General features: G+C 42.7%; 1 protein-coding gene across 1 annotated transcript in view; it reads right to left on the reverse strand.

Moving 5' to 3' along the window:
• The window catches only part of LOC138249586 (guanylate cyclase soluble subunit beta-2-like), a 278,483-nt gene that overhangs the window by 31,901 nt on the left and 227,528 nt on the right, over positions 1 to 19,054 (reverse strand). Inside the window, exon 14 of the mRNA XM_069203529.1 lies at positions 17,931 to 18,100. Coding sequence (XP_069059630.1) covers positions 17,931 to 18,100 — 170 coding nt within the window. The remainder of the gene's footprint in view (positions 1 to 17,930; positions 18,101 to 19,054) is intronic.

Raw genomic sequence — 19,054 nt, forward strand, 5'->3', positions numbered from 1 at the left:
GCCCTTAGACGCATTGCTTCAACTGTTGACAGCAGTTGGTGGTCAGCTGTATCAAGATTTGCATATTTTGAGGCCTGCACAGGTATGTTCCATCCGGCATCCAGGGCGTGTGCGTCCGTGCTCCTCCTGCGGTGGTTAGCCAGGTTTAGGTTAAAGTGACTGGTCACTATCTATTCTGTCAGCCTTTAAATTCGAACAAAGCATGTTCCAGGGCTGCAATTGCCTTTTTGCTGCAGGCGCCCTTAGGGTTCATGTAAACGTTCACTACCAGGACCTTAACTTACCAAGACTCGCATTTTCAGTTATTAATTAGTAGAGCTTGCATATGAAGAGAGTTTATTTCAAGTTAGGTTATGTTTATACTTTTATTAACAGTCATATAAATGCTGAGCTCTCCTTTTGGCCTTCCTTTGCCTCCTGCCTTTGCCTTGCATATTATATCGAATGTACATAAGTAGGTTTTAGCTCGGGGACAAGCGCAATTTTATTTGCACCCACGATGTTCCATGAGGTTAAAGCAATTTTAGTCTTGTTCTAAGAGGGAGTGTCCAGGTTTCTTTTTGCTGCCTGCATCCTAGAAGCATCCATGCAGGGGAGTCATAAGCCAATCAAGATTTGTGTTGCTAGGCGGTGTTGAACCGCTACCTCTGGTTCTATGTATTGTTGTCAAAGTGATTTTGAAGTATTTTTACTTGTGTTGAGGCACAAAAAGGGTATTTTACATCTGCTAACACAGATTGGCTAGTTCACTTAATAGGATGGCTTTCCCGAATGCACTGGGATCAAAAGTCAAGATAGTTCTCTGGCGTCGACGAGCTCACATGGATTCCCCATTCTTCCATCAGAGCGCTATCCTGGAAAATAAGGTCCTTGATTTTGGCGTCATGAAATCGTATTTCAGAGGATTTCCTGCTCTCCCCTGATCCAGGTGGCAGAAAAGGTACACGGTCCAAGTCCTTGCTGTTTACTTTGCCAAGGCCTGGGAGGATCGAGCAGATTTTGAGTATATTTGACCTGTTTAAAATGTCCCTGGAACCTCGAGCATTATAGGTTAGCCGGACAATTAACATGGCTGAAGGAAAGGATGATGTTCCTGTCTCAGTTTTTGTGCAGTAGTGGCCCTGTGCATTACTGAAGCTTGAGGAAGTAGCTGTGTGTGGCGGTAATGGTTTTTGTGCTTGAATAGAGTGCTTCTCTAGGTCAATTTCTGTGGGGCTAGCATAAGTTGGCAGAAATGCGCTGTCCACGTAGGAGGCTGGGCAGGAATCTTCCATTTTCCTAAAGCCTACCTCAGAATTATAATATTGCAAGTTTTGGCCACTCCTTTCCTGTTGGGTCTCGTTGGTTCACAGAGCTGGTGTCAGGGAGCCTGGGATGATTTACAGCTGTTAGCGCTGTAGTGGAGGCCCCAATTTCCTGAGTTCTTGTTAACTGCATGGGGGCCATACTTCCAGTTGGCAGATTCCTGGAGGCATTAGGGCTAATTGATCGGTGGGCTGTGTTTCCAAGATTTTCACAAATGTAGTTGCCTGCTCTTCTTTAAGCAGCATTATAGAAAATTCTTCTCTCTGCTGTTTTGGAGTGCACAGCTTGAAAAATGCTTGCAGGTTGGATCATAGTCGGTGGTGCCCTGCATGTCCACTATTTCCTGTGAATCAAAGGTCTGAGGGTCTTGTTTTGCTGATTTTAAGGCTTGGCTAGTCATACCGTTATCTGAGCTGAGTTGTGTACTGTTCTGTATAAGTGCCTCCTGTTGGTCTGCCAGGTAGACATTGGTCCTAATCATTTGCGGGTGTCTGAAATGCTGATAAAGTAGTGAGCCTACCTGGCCCTTAGGTTTCCTGACTTCAGAAGGTCTTAATTAGGTTTTTTTGTTGATTTTTGTTTTATAGCCTTTTTTATTTTTTTATTGAAAGTACTGGTTCAAATTGAGGGGATTCAGGGCTCTCTAGACCATTTTACTTTGGGTGTGCGGTTGGGTTTTGTTGGGTTATATTGTCTACACAGCCCACATTGTCTTTTTAGTCCTAATTCTTTAGTGAGTGCATGCCAGGCTAGTTCCTGGCACAGGAAGAGGGGCAGATCTAGACATGTTGGCACCTCACCGTTAACTTTGGGGGTGCCATCCTCCCCCTGATGAAACTGCCTGTTAGCTGGCAGTGTGTCTAGTTTGTCCTGTGCATCATCGTCCCCTTGATGAGAGTGCCCCTCAGTTGGCGATGTATCCTGTTTGCCCCGAGCAGAAACTCATTATTTTATTTCTACTATCTTGTCTTTCATGACTTCTGGTAGTTCGGACAATTTTTCAACAACTATACTACAACGAGCATACTGTGTTCTCTCCTCCGCGTAGGTCTGTGCTCTTATTATCAAGGAGTTCAGTTTTTCCATTTTTGCTTCGGTTGCCATTGTATACAATGCCAGTGTTTGCAGAACTGATATCTGTATATCCAGCTTGTCAGTCAGTGTTCATTGTTGTTGTCAGAAGACTGTAAAAAGTGCTCCAATCTATTCCTTTACCATTCCTTTTCTCGGGTTGACAGTGTTTCAAGTTCACTTTGTTCGTCAAAGGCCGAGCTTCTGTGTGTGGATTTCAGGAGTTCAGGCGTTGTATGAAATACATTGGTAATGCTCCAGTCTGGTCTGCTAACGTTCGTCTTTCAGTTTTACTTCTGCACCTCAGACACACTTTGTTCGTCGAGGGTTGGGCTTTTGTTTGTAGGTTCCTGAGATACTGGCGTGATCTGGTGCGATGCCCAGTCAGCCTCAGTGTTTTTGATCTACCTGATGGCATCTCTTCTGCCACTGTCTGCACCTCTACTATTCTTTTTGTGAACCAGTGCAGTAGCTGTGGTCCCTGCTTGCCTCACTTGCCCTGGATTGGGGAGGTGATTGTGGGGCTGTCTTTCGAGTGGTTTGGCTGGGGGGTCAGTCTGTGCTGTAGCTCTCCCATGTGAAGGTCGACTGACGTGGGAGGGGAGCTTTTTTACCCTGGATGTTTTAATAGCTTAATTTCTGGGGATAATGGGTATCCTGGGTTAGTAACGTGCGAGGGCAGAAAAAGGTCCAAGTCATTAATAGCCTCTAGCTCGGGCAGAGATCCTTGTAGTCAAGGCACCAGGTTACTACTTTCCAGGTTCTGCATGATTGCACTGGCACTAAGGGGCCTTATGTTGGTCTGCACTTAAGTCCATAGCGTACTTCACTGTGGCCTTTTTATGGACCTGCTTGTTTCTATCATGGCAGAAGTATTCCCAAATTGTTTTCTCCATTTTAATAGGACTCTGGTCATTGTGGCCACTGCTTTGTCTTGGGTTAGTTTAATTGTTTCCTGTCTCGACTTGCATTGTGAATTGTAGTTAATGGTGGACCCTGTTCTTCTCCTTCCTCGTGTTAAGGGTGGAAGTCTGCTCTTTACTAATTTTCTTTTCTTGAACATGCTCTGTGCTCTGCCGTGAGCCATTAGCAAAAGTTAACTCCCGGTTCTCATTTTAATTCAAACACTCAATCAATCAATCAATAATTTGTTAAGCGTGCTACTCACCCGGTAGGTCTCAAGGCGCTGGGGTGGGGGGGTGCTACTGCTCGAAGAGCCATGTTTTGAAGCGCTTTCTGAAGGCTAGGAGGTCCTGGGTCTTGCGTAGGTTGGTGGGGAGGGAGTTCCAGGTTTTGGTGGCGAGGTGGGAGAAGGATCTGCTGCCAGATGTGGTGCGTTGGATGCGAGGAACTGTTGCGAGGTCGGCAGAGAGGAGCTGGCGGGTCGGGTTGTGGAAGTTACGTCGTTCGTTGAGGCAGGCCGGTCCGGGGTCGTGGAGGGCTTTGTGAGCGTGGATTAGGATTTTGAAGACGATCCTTTTGTTGATGGGTAGCCATTAATTGATGTTTGCTTAGGAAGGGTCTGGAAGGAGGTGAGGAAAAGTGAGCTTTTGTTGGATTTTCATACTTTATTGTGATTTTGGTGTTCAGAGATTTTGTGTGGTTGTATTTACTTTGGTCCTTACACTGGGCGCAGTTTATGTATGGATATAGTTGTGGACAGATGATAGCGCCACTGGGTTCTTTATGTCAGGGGAACAATGGCTCCAATTATCAGCGTCAGTGCCAGCTCTGTTCAAAAGTTAAGCATGTGTCTAGGGAGCGATTGATGCTGGCAGACAGTGCTGTGCTCCTGACGAAGCTCATCAGGAGTATTGGGCTGCACAGAGATTTCATTTATGCGCTTTTGTGGTTATTGAGACATCGGTGCTGAGACTTGAGGCGAGTAGATGGAGACGGCGGCATATTTCTTACGGCAGTGATATAAAACTGTAGTAGTTAATAGCATTTAATTCTTTGGATAGCAAATCCCCCTTCATTTTAATATATATTTGGGGACGCCTAATTACCGTATTGGATGTCTGAGCTTTACTTCTTCTCTGCTGCTTTGTCTCCTCCAAGTGTTTTGGAGCCAATGTGCTGTGTCTCTTCCGAGATGTTTGGAGCCACTTTGCCTGAAGGGGTACTGCCTCCTCTGCAGGCAGCAGGCATTTGCAGGGGGCAGGAAGGTTCCAGATGAATGTAGGGGATCATTTTTTAGCAGCCAAGCGGGAGCACACCGGAGTACCCTGCAAGCTGCACCCAGTCCTAGCCGGGCCGCACCCACAGGTCCGCCGGGCTCTATCTCTGTTTTGGCTGACTACAGCCTCCAGCTTGCTCTGCACTGCTCAGGGACCCTGTGGGCAGACTCAGTGAGTTGCTGGGGGGAAGATATCAACATTTTTCCCCCTTTTAGCCGTGCCTCGTACCTAACATCATGTACTATAGTGGAGGCTGTTTTTTCGGTCACTTTGCCCAGACCAGAAGGCACTGAAGGCCGCCACTGCCAAGAACGGCCCCGCAGAGCGCAATGTTCTGGGCTTTTGATGGACATGATGTCATGGCATGGCCTGTACCCTCATTTTTATTCTAATGAAGATTCTTATTCTAACGAAGTATGAGTTAAACTACTTCCCAATGCACATTATAAGGATATGGCAACTCACCAAGAATACATGCGACCATTTGCAGGCACAAGTTCATAGGCCAAGCGCCTTTAAAAAGTCACAGAACTCAAAGTTGACTTGCAATATAGTTTTAATGTACATTTGGGGAACATTTTCCTCATAATGTATGATACTGCATTCTCCTCCATTCTCTTTTGTCCCGAATACCTTTTTGATAATCCCCCTTTCTACATCTTCTTTGGCTTCCCACAACAATATTATTCCCCACACCAGTGCTGATAAATCATGTGCATTTCTCCCTTCCTGACCTTTCCTACGACCTTTTTCTAGGGTTCAGCTTAATTTTGTTTCGTAATTATTGATATTCTGTAATGAAGATTTGAGTATGTATTATGAAGATTTTAATATATATTTCATGAGGGTTGAAATTGTACTCTCATTTTAAATCTATGTCATTATGTAAACATGTTTTTACTTGTATAGATCTATTGGTAACATATGCATTAGGGAACTTGGTATTCTGAAATAACAAGTTAATGATGGACTTTGGTCTCAAACATAACTGCATCGTCTGCCTGCGTCTTCTCCTTTTTAATATACATTTTTGGAATACTCTCTTCTCCTTTCACCCTCTCCCTTCAGATTCTGACAGCATCGATACTGTATTGTATTTCTGGCAGTTCCACTTGCATTTCTGTTGCTGTCACCACCACTTCGAGTGTCAGTGGAAAGTGGGTACACAGGAACCTGGGCACTTCGTCTAAGCACTACCATTAGCACTGGTATTTATGCCATTCTTGCAGGCATACAGACATAGGCCCATATTTATACTTCACAGCGTCACAAATGTATAGCGCTGGCTTGCGTCATTCCAGAGTGCCAGCCGGGTGGCAAATTTATGGAATCCCGCAAGCCGGCACAAAGGGTGGGCTAGCGTCTGGGAAAATGATGTTAGCCGGGTGGTGGTGGTGGTATGGGGAAGGGGGATTTGCACCAAAAAATGACACTGGGCTGGTCAGATGCAAAAAAATGACTTTAACCAGCCTAGCATAATTTCCTGATGCAAAACTATCCATATCACATGACTCCTGTCTTACCACCCCAATGGCCAGCCCAGGGGACAAGGGTCCCCTGGGCATCGTCATTGTAACCAGTGCCACAATGGCACTTAAATTTTTTTTTTAATATACTTACCTCTACTTATCCTACGTACCAGGGATGTTGTCCCCCCCCTTCCTCTGGTGTGGGTGGATGTGTTCCTGGGGCTTGGGGTATGCGCCTGTGGGCTCTTTTCATGGTGTTTGACCATGGAAATGGGTCCACAGGTCCCCTAATGCCTGCCCTGACCCAGGTGTTAAATAATGGCGATAGGCAGGCTTAGCACCATTATTTAGGCCCGCCTCCCCCATGCACCATTTTTGCCTGGGAGGATAAATAAGGCTCCAGGGGCTTTGAGTCATTTTTGGTCATAATGACTTTAACTCCAGTATTTTGATGATAGATGGGTCTAGCGTCAAAATATAAATATGGAGTTAAGTTTGTGCTGAATTTGCTTAAAAAAATGATGCTAATTCAGCACAAAGAAAGTATAAATATGCCCCATACTGCTTGGGCATCCATACTTCATCATCTTTCACATACTTAGGAGAAAAGCTACTGGACAGAAGATCAGAATGGGCTCCATTGTGAAAACAAAAGTGGCCTCTAATAAAAAACATTTTCTTATTAGAGGTGCTTTCTGATGTCGGAATATGCCTGTGATAAGAAACAAATACTAGGAGATAATGGGTAAATAATTGACACCTATGTTCTGTACATGGGAGAAAGTACCCTGCCATGCATTGCAAGGATATCCCTAGTGACAGCGGAGTTCCATGACCTTATAGAGGAATGAGGCTAAATGCCAGACTCTTTTATGTGGTCATTGAATTCCGAAGTGACTTGCAATATCCTTGTAACTTATAGCACAAGGTATTTTATTCCTTGTAATCAAACCCTCATTCTTCCCACAAGCATCTTCAATTTTTGGAGTCTTGCTGCTTCATATGAAAGAGATAGTCTGAAGTCACGAGAAGTTGAATTAAAACGGAATCTGTAGTTGCCAAAAAGCAGTTCATAATTCTCATCAAATATGTATCAGGATCAGTGTAATGAACATGTGTGCAAAAATATGTTGCGATGAATTTCTCCATTTTGCTGATTACTATTCTTTTTAGAAAAACAGATCACAAAAACGAGACAGTTTTCCTTTCCGTGTTTAAACTGTAACTTCAATGATGTTTCTCAACCTGCATTTCATCTTCTACTGGCTCCGCCAGCAGACATTATGACTTCACAGCTCAGCTGTAATAAGTTATTACGTATGAGCAGGTACGTGATTTTCTGTAAACACTCAACTGTAATAAGGAAATTAGAGACAGATTTTTATACTTGATGGCATATTCAATGTATTATACCCACGTTTGTTTCTAACGGAAAGGGGTGCCAGCTTGATTATAACATTTATTAAGGCTTAATAAATATCTGTTTATATTGACAAAATATGAATTTTCGGATGACTCAGACATAACTGGTTATAGAGCAAAATAGCCCAAATGTACAATGCACAATGTGTAATTCGGTGTTGAGTAGCATCTCAATGCAAGTTGGAGCAACCTGATCGTTTAACTTTCAAAAGTATGTGTAGAGTCTGAAGCAGGCAGTCCTTCTTCTTCCAAAAGCCCAACCTCTCCCCATCCACCTCACTTTCCTTCCGTTCCTCATGTATCCCTCACAATTATCCCTTGAGTTCCCCTTCCTATGTCTCATGGCCCTGTTTTTTAAAGACTTCTGTCACTGGAGAGGTCATAGAACGCAGAAGACAATTTTCAGACTACTGTGAAAGGGTGACACAATATAGGCCTCCGTGCAATATAGTACCCAAGAGGAAATTTGTGTTTAATTTCCCTCATGTGGGACCAGTAAGATGAGAATTCATTTTAGCAATGCAGACTGACTGACTGAAAACTCAGGCCCTCATTACGAATCTTCATTCCTCTCTCCGGCAAACACACACACACACACACGCATGTCACCACACATGCACACATCCCCCCCACCCATCCATACACTCACAGGCACCCCCCACCCCTTCACGCATGCATTCATTCACACACACACATTCAGCAAACGCATACATGCACTCAGACACACCCACTCACTCGCATGCATCCATACAGACAACCCCATACACATGCACATACACACACACACATACATAAACTCGCAAACATGCATGCATTCACCACAAACCCCCTCCCATTTCGGACTCCCACCTACCTCTTCCATCGAGGAGGACGTTCGGGAGGGGAGGGGTCCTGGCGGTCTTCCCTCTCCACCACCACCACACCAGCAGGACACCACCGAACCATATTACTGCTCATAATACGGAGGGCGGAGTCATGTTGGCATGGCTGTGCCGGCGAGCGAACAGACTGCACCACCAACCGCCAGAGCGAATGATGGCTGCTCTCCGCCTCAAAAATTGAGTTGCGCAGCCACCAGTCGTAATATGGCAGTTTTGCTGACCGCCAGCACTGGCGGTCGAATGGCGGGTTCGGCTTCAGCGGTCAATGGAATTGACCGCCAAAGTCGTAATGAGGGCCTCAGTCTATTTGCAACAAAGGTATACTGAGTATTGGGCTCATAAAATGTATCAACATTTCACCTTATATTTAACCTTTTTAGGGTGGAGCCTGCGAGTACATGTGCTAGTGCATACATCTCGCTTGCAAGACTCTGTTGAGTTCAATAAAGGGCTTGGAGCCCGCCTGTCACTCACCATTTATTGGTTTGCGTGGCACTCTTCTTTCATCAAGAAAGAAGGCCACCTAATTCATCAAGGCACCAGCAGGGATCAAGCACTAATTGATGAAACTTAATTAGTGCCAGTCCGTTGCTCCCTTCGTGATTGAGGTACTATTTGTTCTTTTTAACTTCTAGAGCCCACGCAAGCAGAAGGCTTGTGATTGGCATAAACGTGCCCAGCAGGCACAAAGTTGCAAAGTTTTATTTTTTAAGCTTTCTGTTATTTTGCCAAGTCATTTCTTCTCAGTTTCTTCTCATGTTTTCTTTTGTTTTTGCTCGAGGGCGTTGTTGTCCAAAGATGACAATTAACTTGTTCAAAATATGTGAGACCTAATGCACTGCAAATGTCGATTTTTTCTGTTGCAATTTTGTTTATAAATACTTTTACATACCCTATCTTTGTTGCTTTGAATTGAGATCAAGAGAATCTATGTACTGACAAATTTACATGATGAAAATATTATGGGCATATTTATTAATTTTTCAAGCAACACCACAACTAAATGTGCTGCATTGTGCAAAGCGGAAAACAAAGCACAGAGCCATATCTAACAAGAATGGCTGATGTAATCCCCTGCTCTAACACTATATTTAGGCTGCCTTCTGTGATGCAAAACTTTACATCAAAGTGCAGAGGTGAGTGTATGCTGTCTAGCGTAGGATTTCTTGTGGAAACGTTCCATTCCAATACAAACTCCTATGTCTAGACAGTTCTCAGAAAGATCCCACACCTTGAATGAGAGCAGTGCCCTTCAGCACACAGGCAATGTGTGGGATTTTTGAGAAATAGAAATATTTCCCCTTGTTAAAGCCTGCTTCAAAGAGGTGTTAGTTTAAGATGCAAAGCCCGGACTATCTACCTTAGTAGATCAGGCATTGCATCAAAACCTTTGTGTGTTTGCACAGTTAACACCCAGTAACACTCTCTTGATACAAAGTGAAGCAAAGAAGCTCAAAGCACTTATTGCTTGGAGGAAAGGACACCTTTTCAGCACAAAATCCCTTTTGTGCTAGAAAGTAAATACCCATGTGTTGCTTTGCCTCACTTTGCAATGACGCAAATCCTTACTAAGGGGGTCATTATGACCCTGGCGGTATTACAACGCCAGGGCCAAAATGACGGGAGCACCGCCAACAGGCTGGCGGTGCCTCCCGGCGTATTTTGACCGCGGCGGTAGTGCCACGGTCGCACCGCCGGGGCTGGCGGTATACCGCCATTTTAGCCCCGGCGGTGATAATCTGCCAGGGCAGCGCTGCAAGCAGCGCTGCCCTGGGGATTATGACTTCCCTACTGCCAGCCTGTTTCTGGCGGTTTGCACTGCCAGGAAGAGGCTGGCGGTAAGGCGACTCATGCCCATGCACTTGGCATGGGCAGTGCAGGGGCCCCCAGGCAGAGCCCCGCCGCGCATTTCACTGCCCGAATTTCGGGCAGTGAAATGTGCGACGGGTGCTACTGCACCCGCTGCACATCAGCATTGCCGCCGGCTCAATTACGAGCCGGCGGCAATGTTGATGTGACTTTTCCGCGGGCCCAGCGGAAATGTCAAAATAGGGAGCCAGCCATACCGCCAGCAATGGCGGTATTCTGGTACCCGCAACCTCGGTGGTCTGCCGTGCAGACTGTCGAGGTTGTAATAACCCCCTAAATCTGAGGCTATCTTTTTTTAGTGTGGGTCATTCGATATGTGACACTAGTCATCTCAGCAAAATATTATGGCTGATGTCTTTTTTTGCACTATTTTCACTTATTTGACAGTGCCAGCTGAGCTTGGCAGCGCTCACCACTGTCTGCAAGACGTGTTGCATTCAATATGGACTTTTAACCACGTCCACTCTTGCCATTCATTATTTGTTGTGTTTGTCTCAAATGCTTCACTGTCATTGGTGCATTGTGTAAATGTCCCTCCTTTGCATGCTAAGTTGCTACCCAGGGAGCTTTCACTGAGAGAACATTCTTGTTGGCCATCAAACTATGTCATGCTTCCTCCTCTTCCAGCGTGTGATGGCCCCTCCTCCATCTAGTTTTCCCTTTATTCTGAGCCACAATTGTCCTCCTCGCGGCTCTGCGCCATGCTTCATGTTCGAATATTTTTTTTTAACAATTTAGACTTGTTATTAGATGTTTATTTCTTCTCTTTGGTACTGTCACCAAATGATTGTGTTGTCAGGTCCTCCATTTGAAGCTTCTCAGACACAGCTAACAACTTCGCTTATAAGCCATCCCTTCGGAATCTGGACTTCACCAAGAGCATCCAGACTCTGCTCACTGCTTTTGCCACTTAGGCACCCCATTCCACTCCAGAAAGCCTCCAATTGGTTTCCTTGGCAAGTGAGATGTTCCTCCCCTCGGTCTCGACTATTACTTCATATTATCTGTTGCAGTAATGGCGAAAGCAAGCTCTGATCCTCCTGCAACATCCCATCTCCTCTGTCTGCCAAAAGGTAAAAGCAAAACTGAAAGCTTTGTCTTCGGAAATGCAGCAGGTTGGGAACTGCAACAGAAATCTCCATCCTTTCCAGGGCAGCCTGGTTCAGCAGCCCCTGGGACATTCGGTGCAGGACCAACAAGAAGCTCACAATTACTATCTTGGCAAGGCTGCCTTAGTCTTTCATTCTTCTGTGATCAGTATATTGAGTATCATTAACTTGGACAGTGGCAGTTCATGTTATTTAAGCATAAAGATATGGCAGAAGCACGTTATGTAGCACTGTATAAAGATGAGGCATTCAGCTCGGTCCAACTACTGTGTCTTTTTTTATATTTATTATTTACACAATTTTCCAAATGAAAAGGTTGCTTCCAAAAATGCAGTATTACTATATACAATAAATATATTTACTTGGCTACTGGCAGTAGTTATCTTTACCCTTTGCACTACCTTAGATAAGCTACGATTGTTAGCATGTAAAATTCAGAACTGTACTCAGCAGAAACAATAAGTAACTTAAGTTTTTAGACATGTTTAGAGTTGCCTGAAAAGTGTAGTTAATATAAAGTATACTGTCTTATCCACTTGTACTGCTATCTGTAAAACTGACCACATGTTAGTTAGCACATATTTATCTTGCCGCTAGTATTAAAAATAGGCAAATATGAGAGACTTATTTTAAAAGTATAGTCCTTACAAGTTAAAATTTGTTCATCTCGCCACAGAGAAGAAGGCTAAGTATTAGTTCACCAAATAACTAGTCCTTTGTTTAGGGTTAGTTAAAGAAGCATTGAATATGTTTTCTGTTTTTGACTTTTTAGGTCAAGCATAATCGTTCAACCTCATGTATACTTTTAGTGTTCTTCTTGTGGCTTAAAGCAATTTCATTTATTGGTTGCAGTGTCCTTTAAAAATTCTTGCTCGCTAGTGGTCAATTCTGCCTTTTTCCTCCCTCGCTTTTCTGTTTCAGAGCAGTGACAAACTAATGTATTATTCCACAAAATCTTTTCATGCTACTCTGCTATTGTTAACTTAATTAGAGATTTGTTGAAATGTGAGGCAAGAACGCGTGCACGACTTTTCATTCTGTTAACAAAAAAATAAAATACTTTTCCATCCTTATTTTCCAATTTCTGTTCAGACGTTAACACAGCTCGAGGTAAGTGCAACCATCTCGTCTGTCCTCAAGGGCTTGTTATTTCAGATGTCAGTAGCTGCCAGTGACCACCAAAACATGGCAGGAAAAGAAGAAATTATGATGCAGTGCTGACCAAGTTATGTGGCGAGAAAAGTCCAGTTCTGAATTTACAACTCAAGAAAATGTGAGACCTATGCTTGTTTGTTTAAAGTAAAAAACAACAACAACAGATGCTACTTTGTAGTTGCATGAAACATTTGGCAAGTTTGGAAACTAGTTTCCAGCCTCTGTTGGAAGATTTTGTCTGCTGTGTTGTCAGAGAAGTAAGTTAATATTTGCGTGTGAATCACAGACACATCTGGTCACAAAAGAGATAGCTATCTTTATTGTTCCTTTTGCCATTTCCCTTCACTTTACACTATTTTGTTGTGCAGCCATCTTGGTTCGATCAAGAAGGTGTGAGTACATTTCAATTATTTGTCTGTCCAACGTAGGCTTTTATAATGTAGGTCATGTATTGTGGCAAATGCAGTCTAAGGCTAATTGTAGGATCACAGTGCTGACATAAACTTTGTGCGCTACCTTAGATAAGTCTGAAAATGTAATGTATGTTAGACCCTTTTGCCGTAGATGGTCTATTAGTATTACATGGAATAACCAGCGCATCATTTCTATGTAATGAGCTTCTGTTGGCTAAAGCTAATGGATTTTAAGATAAAAAAATGCAAAGCAAGAGTTGTGATGTGAATTTATTAGAGTTATACTATTGGGCGACCAGAAGTTGTAATGTTTGCTAAATGTGGTAGCTCACAGTGAATATTGGTTTTATCGGACAACTTTCTTCAACGTGCTGTATCTGGATCTCCATTCTGAGTGATCTGCGCTTTAATTTACCCATTCCAGTTTTCAGTAGTTGATGATTATTCCATACCGGAATGTGTGGATGGTGCAATATTTACATCTAGAATGGAGGGCAGGAGGGAAGATTCTGCGGAACATTTTTGTGGTCCTGCAGAATATTGCATAGTTTTCAAGGCTATGCCAGTGTTCACTTTTTTACTGTGCATGATGTTGCCTAAAAATGGCCTCCACACTTCCAGCTTATCCGGGATTTTTATAAAACCCGGGACAGCTAGTGTGACTCATTTTAAATATGTATTCTTCAGACTGGTACCAAATATTAAATGCTTGTTGCAGTAGTGCGGTTACTACAAGCTAAAAATATATAAAAATCAATGCTTGTAAAGAAGGTCATTAATTTTATTTTGTTAGTTTCATTTGTTTTGCACGTTCATCTATGTTTGGCATTATTTCTATTTCAATAGTACACGATATTTACAGCAGGTATTGTAACACTGAGCACCACTTAATAAGCTATAATTGGTAATATAGCAAGTCAAAATTCTCTCCGAGACAACTATAGTGGTAAAGTTTGTTTGTTTAAGATTTAAAGTCTTATTTATTTTTAGAAGCTATTTGTAGGAGTGCAGCGCTATAAAAGATTACAGTATCTTCATCTTGCCAAGGGCAGTGGCAATAAAAAGTTAAACATATTGTCATGCTGCTGTTGGTAAAACTGATCCCCTGTTACAAAACTGGCCCCCACCATGCAACTTTTCCAGTTAACGCATGATGCCCGGTGTGGTTATTGCCGCTCTGATTGTCAGCTTGTTATTTATAGAGATGTCCCATTTTATAGGTTGTTTCTATGAGTGGAGCCCTTTTAGAAAGTAAGCACATATTCATCTTGCTACTAGCAGTAAAAATATGTTCATTTGAGACACTTGCGTTAAAAGTACAGCACTTACAAACTGGCATTAATTTGATCTATTCGCTGATGAAATGCACTTCAGGCTGAGATGTATCCCTGATAGATGGTAATGAAGAGATAAGCTGGGGCCTGGATGGTATCCTGTAATTATAAATAAATGTAATGCTGAAAACTCATTCCACTAAGAGTTTAACAAATTTGCATTGATCCCTTCTCAGGGTGTACAGAACATGCTTGTATGCGGTATGGATGGGCAGATGATAAAACGCTAATTACTGCTAATGCTGTGCAGGGAAAGCACATAGGCCGTTACCAGCATTAGAAGTCCTTAGTGACTAGTTCAGTGACCAGCGCAGGAGGGTAAATAGAACAACTCCTGTTGCTGACATAAAAACCACAGCACTCGGAAGAACTCCTTAGAGGGGAGAACTCCTTAGAACCATTACAACATAACGTATATTTTACGGAACTGAATGCATGGTTGGTCAATGGATATTAACTGAGAGCAGCCATGTATGTGGAGTTTTTAGTTCACGTGTAATGCTCACTGAAAGCTCCAATTCATTGGGTAACAGAGCCCTTTGATTCCTCAGGTCGCCGAAAGCTGTAACTCTCTAATATTTCAAGTCTGTCACTTCTCGAGCTCTGTGATTTCATTTGATCACTGTGTACCACATTGCTATGAGGCTTTAAGTTAGTGCTTTTTTTTAGCACGTTTATATAGCGCAAATTTGCTTTGTGGGCATTGGAAAGCATTATATGAGCACCAGCTACCAGTAGTGGCTCACGGTGCGTGGCAGGGGTGGGGCGGTGCGTGAGGGGTTAGGGTGGGTTGTGGGGCAGTGAAATCAAATTAAACAAATTAATAATTAAAATTATCCCAGGATGCCCTGCAGCCAATCAGAATGCTGCTGGCAGCATGACAGCAGCGTTCGGATTGGTCAGACTGCCCAGCCAGGGCGTTCCTAGGCAGACTGGGAGAGTCTGCTTGCTCTCTCCAACCCGGCCCTGCGTTGCCGGATTTGACAGAGCTTAGTGCACATGTATGTTTGGCCGGCCTGAGAGGGCCGGCCAAACATACATGCATACTGAGGGGGAGTGCTGAGTACTCCCCCCTGTGCTCGTCACGGCCCGTGGACTGCCCCTTCTATAATACAATAATAATAAACTATGCAGACGTTTTGTAGACGTTTAGCTGCTGCTGGTAAGGGTGGGGACGCTCCTCCACCCAAACGGAGGAGCTGCTCCTACCAGTTACATTACACAAGTTTACTTTTTTTTTTTTTTCAACAAGAGTAAGGGATTTGCCCAGAATTATAGGATGTTCAGCTAATGCCTGTAATCAAACCTGGTTCTTCAGTTCCAACATTAGCCGCTTCATTCTCCAAGTTGCCAAAAGTTGTAAGACTCCCTCTAACTTTTGTTTGGATTTGGCATAATAACCTTTAATTTCTAAACCGTTTCATGTTGACCTGAGCAGTAAAGCTTGTCAGTGCGCATAAATGGCAACGCACTATAAAAACAAAATTAATTATCTTTGAACCATTTATTGGACCAATGTAAGTGGTATACAGAGATGCATAATTTTGACAAAGCATTGTTGCCCATTGTGGTCCTAGGACAATGGAACCACCACCAAAACGTTCCTGTCTAGGTCAAATTTGGGTTCCCATACAAGGTTAGTGGGGGCCCCAAAATAATAATCCCTCCCACCATTCACTGCCTTTTTAAGCTCTCTCATGACTGGAACCTTTGTGTTACAGTTGAGATTAGTTTGTGTTTTAAGGGCCTTGTTTGTAATATCATTGCTATAGGCCTGCTACTCCTGAAAATCTGTAATGCACTATGGCCTCTACGGGCTAAATATATGGTTATACTACATTATTTAATGACATATTCTTTCTGGGTGTTTATGCCTTCTAGGGGTTAATTATATATTAACATGACCATTTTTCTTACAAATACTATTTTCATTTTGGTGTCCTTTAGGGCTGTTCTAAGCATTACAGTTACATCAACATACTACAATATTCGTGGCACATGGAAACTTGCCCCATAATGCTTTGCAGGGCATTACTTTTACAAAGCATTGTTGCTCATAACTCAGACTGTGGTGGTCCTATGACAATGAGGCCACCACCACAAAGTTCTAGATGATGTGCTCTTTCTATCTAAAAAAAACTCTGGGTCTCCATGCTATGTTAGTGGGGCTTACAAAATAATAACCTCTACCTCCATTAATTATTATTTTAAGTTTACCTATGGCTGGAGCTTTTGTTTTACAGCTGAGAGAAGGTATGTTTTATGGTCCTAGTTTGTAATATCATTGTAACATATCTGCTAGCATTGAAAATGTATAATGCACTATGTTCTCTAGGGGCTAAATGTATGGTTACACTGCCTTACTTTCCCTTGTTTTTCCATAATGGTATGCCTTTTAGGAGCTAGTAATATGGTTACATGACCATGTTTCTTACTAATGCTATTTTTGTCATGGTGTTTTGAGCATTATAGCCTAATGCCGAAAGTTTATTCCTGATAAAGGTTTACATGATAATTGTATATGTTTTAATAATCTCTCGTTACAATTATAACCATGATTCAGGCCAACCAAACATCATTATTACACTATTGAAGTCTTGTGATATGTTTGGGTGACCCTTGTAGATTATTTCTTCCCTGTGTCTTTCTTGTGTCTTTTTTGGGGGAATTGTGTTAGCCAGCCATCAACTCTGATAGGAGGGTGGTGAAAGTGGTATTCTATTAGAATTAACATGGCAGATTTAAATTAGGATGCTAAATAACAGCATTTTCATTTTTTGCTGCAGGTAGAGAAAGAAGGTAAATTGAAGTGCTTTAGTTATATGCAGGACCACTGGAATGATATGGCAGGAAAAGATGAAATGATGAGGCACGGTTGACCAATTTACGTGGCAAGAAAAGTCCAGTTATGAATTAACAGTACTAATAGCTCTAACTTCAGAAAATGCAAGACATTTTGCATTGCAAATGCTTGTTAGTTTCTGCAGTGCTTTCATAGTTGACACATTTTGTGTGCTGCGTTTTATGATCATCACCAATGGTCAGAGCAAAATATTTTTAAAAGTGAGGGGTGTCTACCATGTTACCCTTTGAGTGCAACAATCATGTATTTGTGAGTAGTTGTCTGACCCTGTGTTGTGAACCACATGTTTCGAAAAATATTTGACATTGCAACTTCTTGAACAATATGTTAGACACACACTTTAATAGAATATTCCCTTAACACCATGGAAAGAGGTTTCTTTACTGTATGAAAACTGAAAAGTAGAAACAAGACTGAAACGAGAAAGCAAGGGAACAGATCTAATGTATGCATGCATGCATGTACAATAATTTATTGGTTTAACGATGGCTGTCACATGTTGACTGAAGCCAATCATGTTGAAATATGTTTTACTAGCTAGTCAGTGAAGTGACTGGAGGGGAAATGTGACATTCATCACTGGAAGGCCAAGTCAATCCTTTACTCTTTAAGATCCCATTTCCTGCAGTACAAGGCTGCAGGAAAGATCTCAGGTTTTCAGAAGAAAGATCGTAGCTACCTCACCAGTTATTCACCACTGCCAATTATCTTGAAAGGTTGGATCAATTAATGTCCCCTTATTGTGATGACATAATTGCTATATTGTGCACTGATAATGATATGAATTTACACAAAGTCCCTTTTATAATATCGCAAAATAGTATCTAAGGGTCTGCACAGGATGTACCGGTGTACTTACCTTTCTGATCCGCCTGCTCACGCTGTAACCCATTATCTGCTGGTCTCCCCATTATATCATTCTCAGTTGCCTGCAGGTTCTGTATCAGAAAGTAGGTAGTCATCTTTCCTTTGCCTTTTACCTCGATTTCTCCCCGCTCAGCAATTTCAAAATGTTGGTTTTCAAGAGCTCTGTGAAATTAAAAATTAAAGTCCATTATCACAATAGGAATATAATGATTACATACTTTGCTGCTTTTCAAGCTTCTGAAAGTAGTGCTTCAGTTAAAAGATCATGTAAGTTTGGAGTGAGAATTACCTTCTTCTACCTCCCAACCTATGCCAAAATAATAACCTGGACAAACCTCTTTCTAATGGAACACCATGATCGATATATGCATTTACCAGTTTTGTATATCATTTGTCTATGGACTTTCTGCAGCATTCACAATCGTGAGAAGGTGACCTGATCAGCAATGAGCTGATGCCAATTTTTTTTTTTTAAATACAGTTAGGTCCCTGAACTTTATTCCCTGTTGGGTACACTGTACCAACAGATGAATTCTGAGCCTTCTTTTGGAGGGGCGGGGGTGCACGTCCTTCCAGATTATGTTGTGCGTGGCAAAGCATAGTTTAGTAATTCTGGGGTGGTGGGTGATAGACCCATAATAAGAAGGACATATATTGTGGAGCTGTTGCACATTCTTAAAAGGTGCCCTGCATTTAAAGGTGGTAGTGTAAGGGGGGTGTTTGAAAAGTTTCAGCACTCCATCAATCATCTTTTTGTGGTAGGTTGGCCCTAAATGGCCAGGGTATACCAAGATGTGGGTATTTTTGCCTGCAATGCCAATTAATTTGAACTAGCCTGGCTGATGATGGGTGATACCCCAAAACAGGTCCCAGGATACTTGTTTCCGGTTTAGGGAGGACCTGGCTTGGCAGTTCGGGCTGGACTGGTTCCATGGGGCGCAGGGTCAAGATTGATTTGCATATGGCTGGGTCCAAACTGGGGTGGTATGGTGAGTAAAAGAATGGATGGATTGAACCCATATCTGTGACTGGAGGTGCTGGTTTGAAATGTTTCAGTGTTGCGTAGGCTCTCATTATTCTAATGAGACTACTTGATTTGAGTGGCAGAATCGCCTG

This window comes from Pleurodeles waltl, chromosome 8 (genome assembly GCF_031143425.1).
Source record: "Pleurodeles waltl isolate 20211129_DDA chromosome 8, aPleWal1.hap1.20221129, whole genome shotgun sequence".
NCBI lineage: Eukaryota > Metazoa > Chordata > Amphibia > Caudata > Salamandridae > Pleurodeles > Pleurodeles waltl.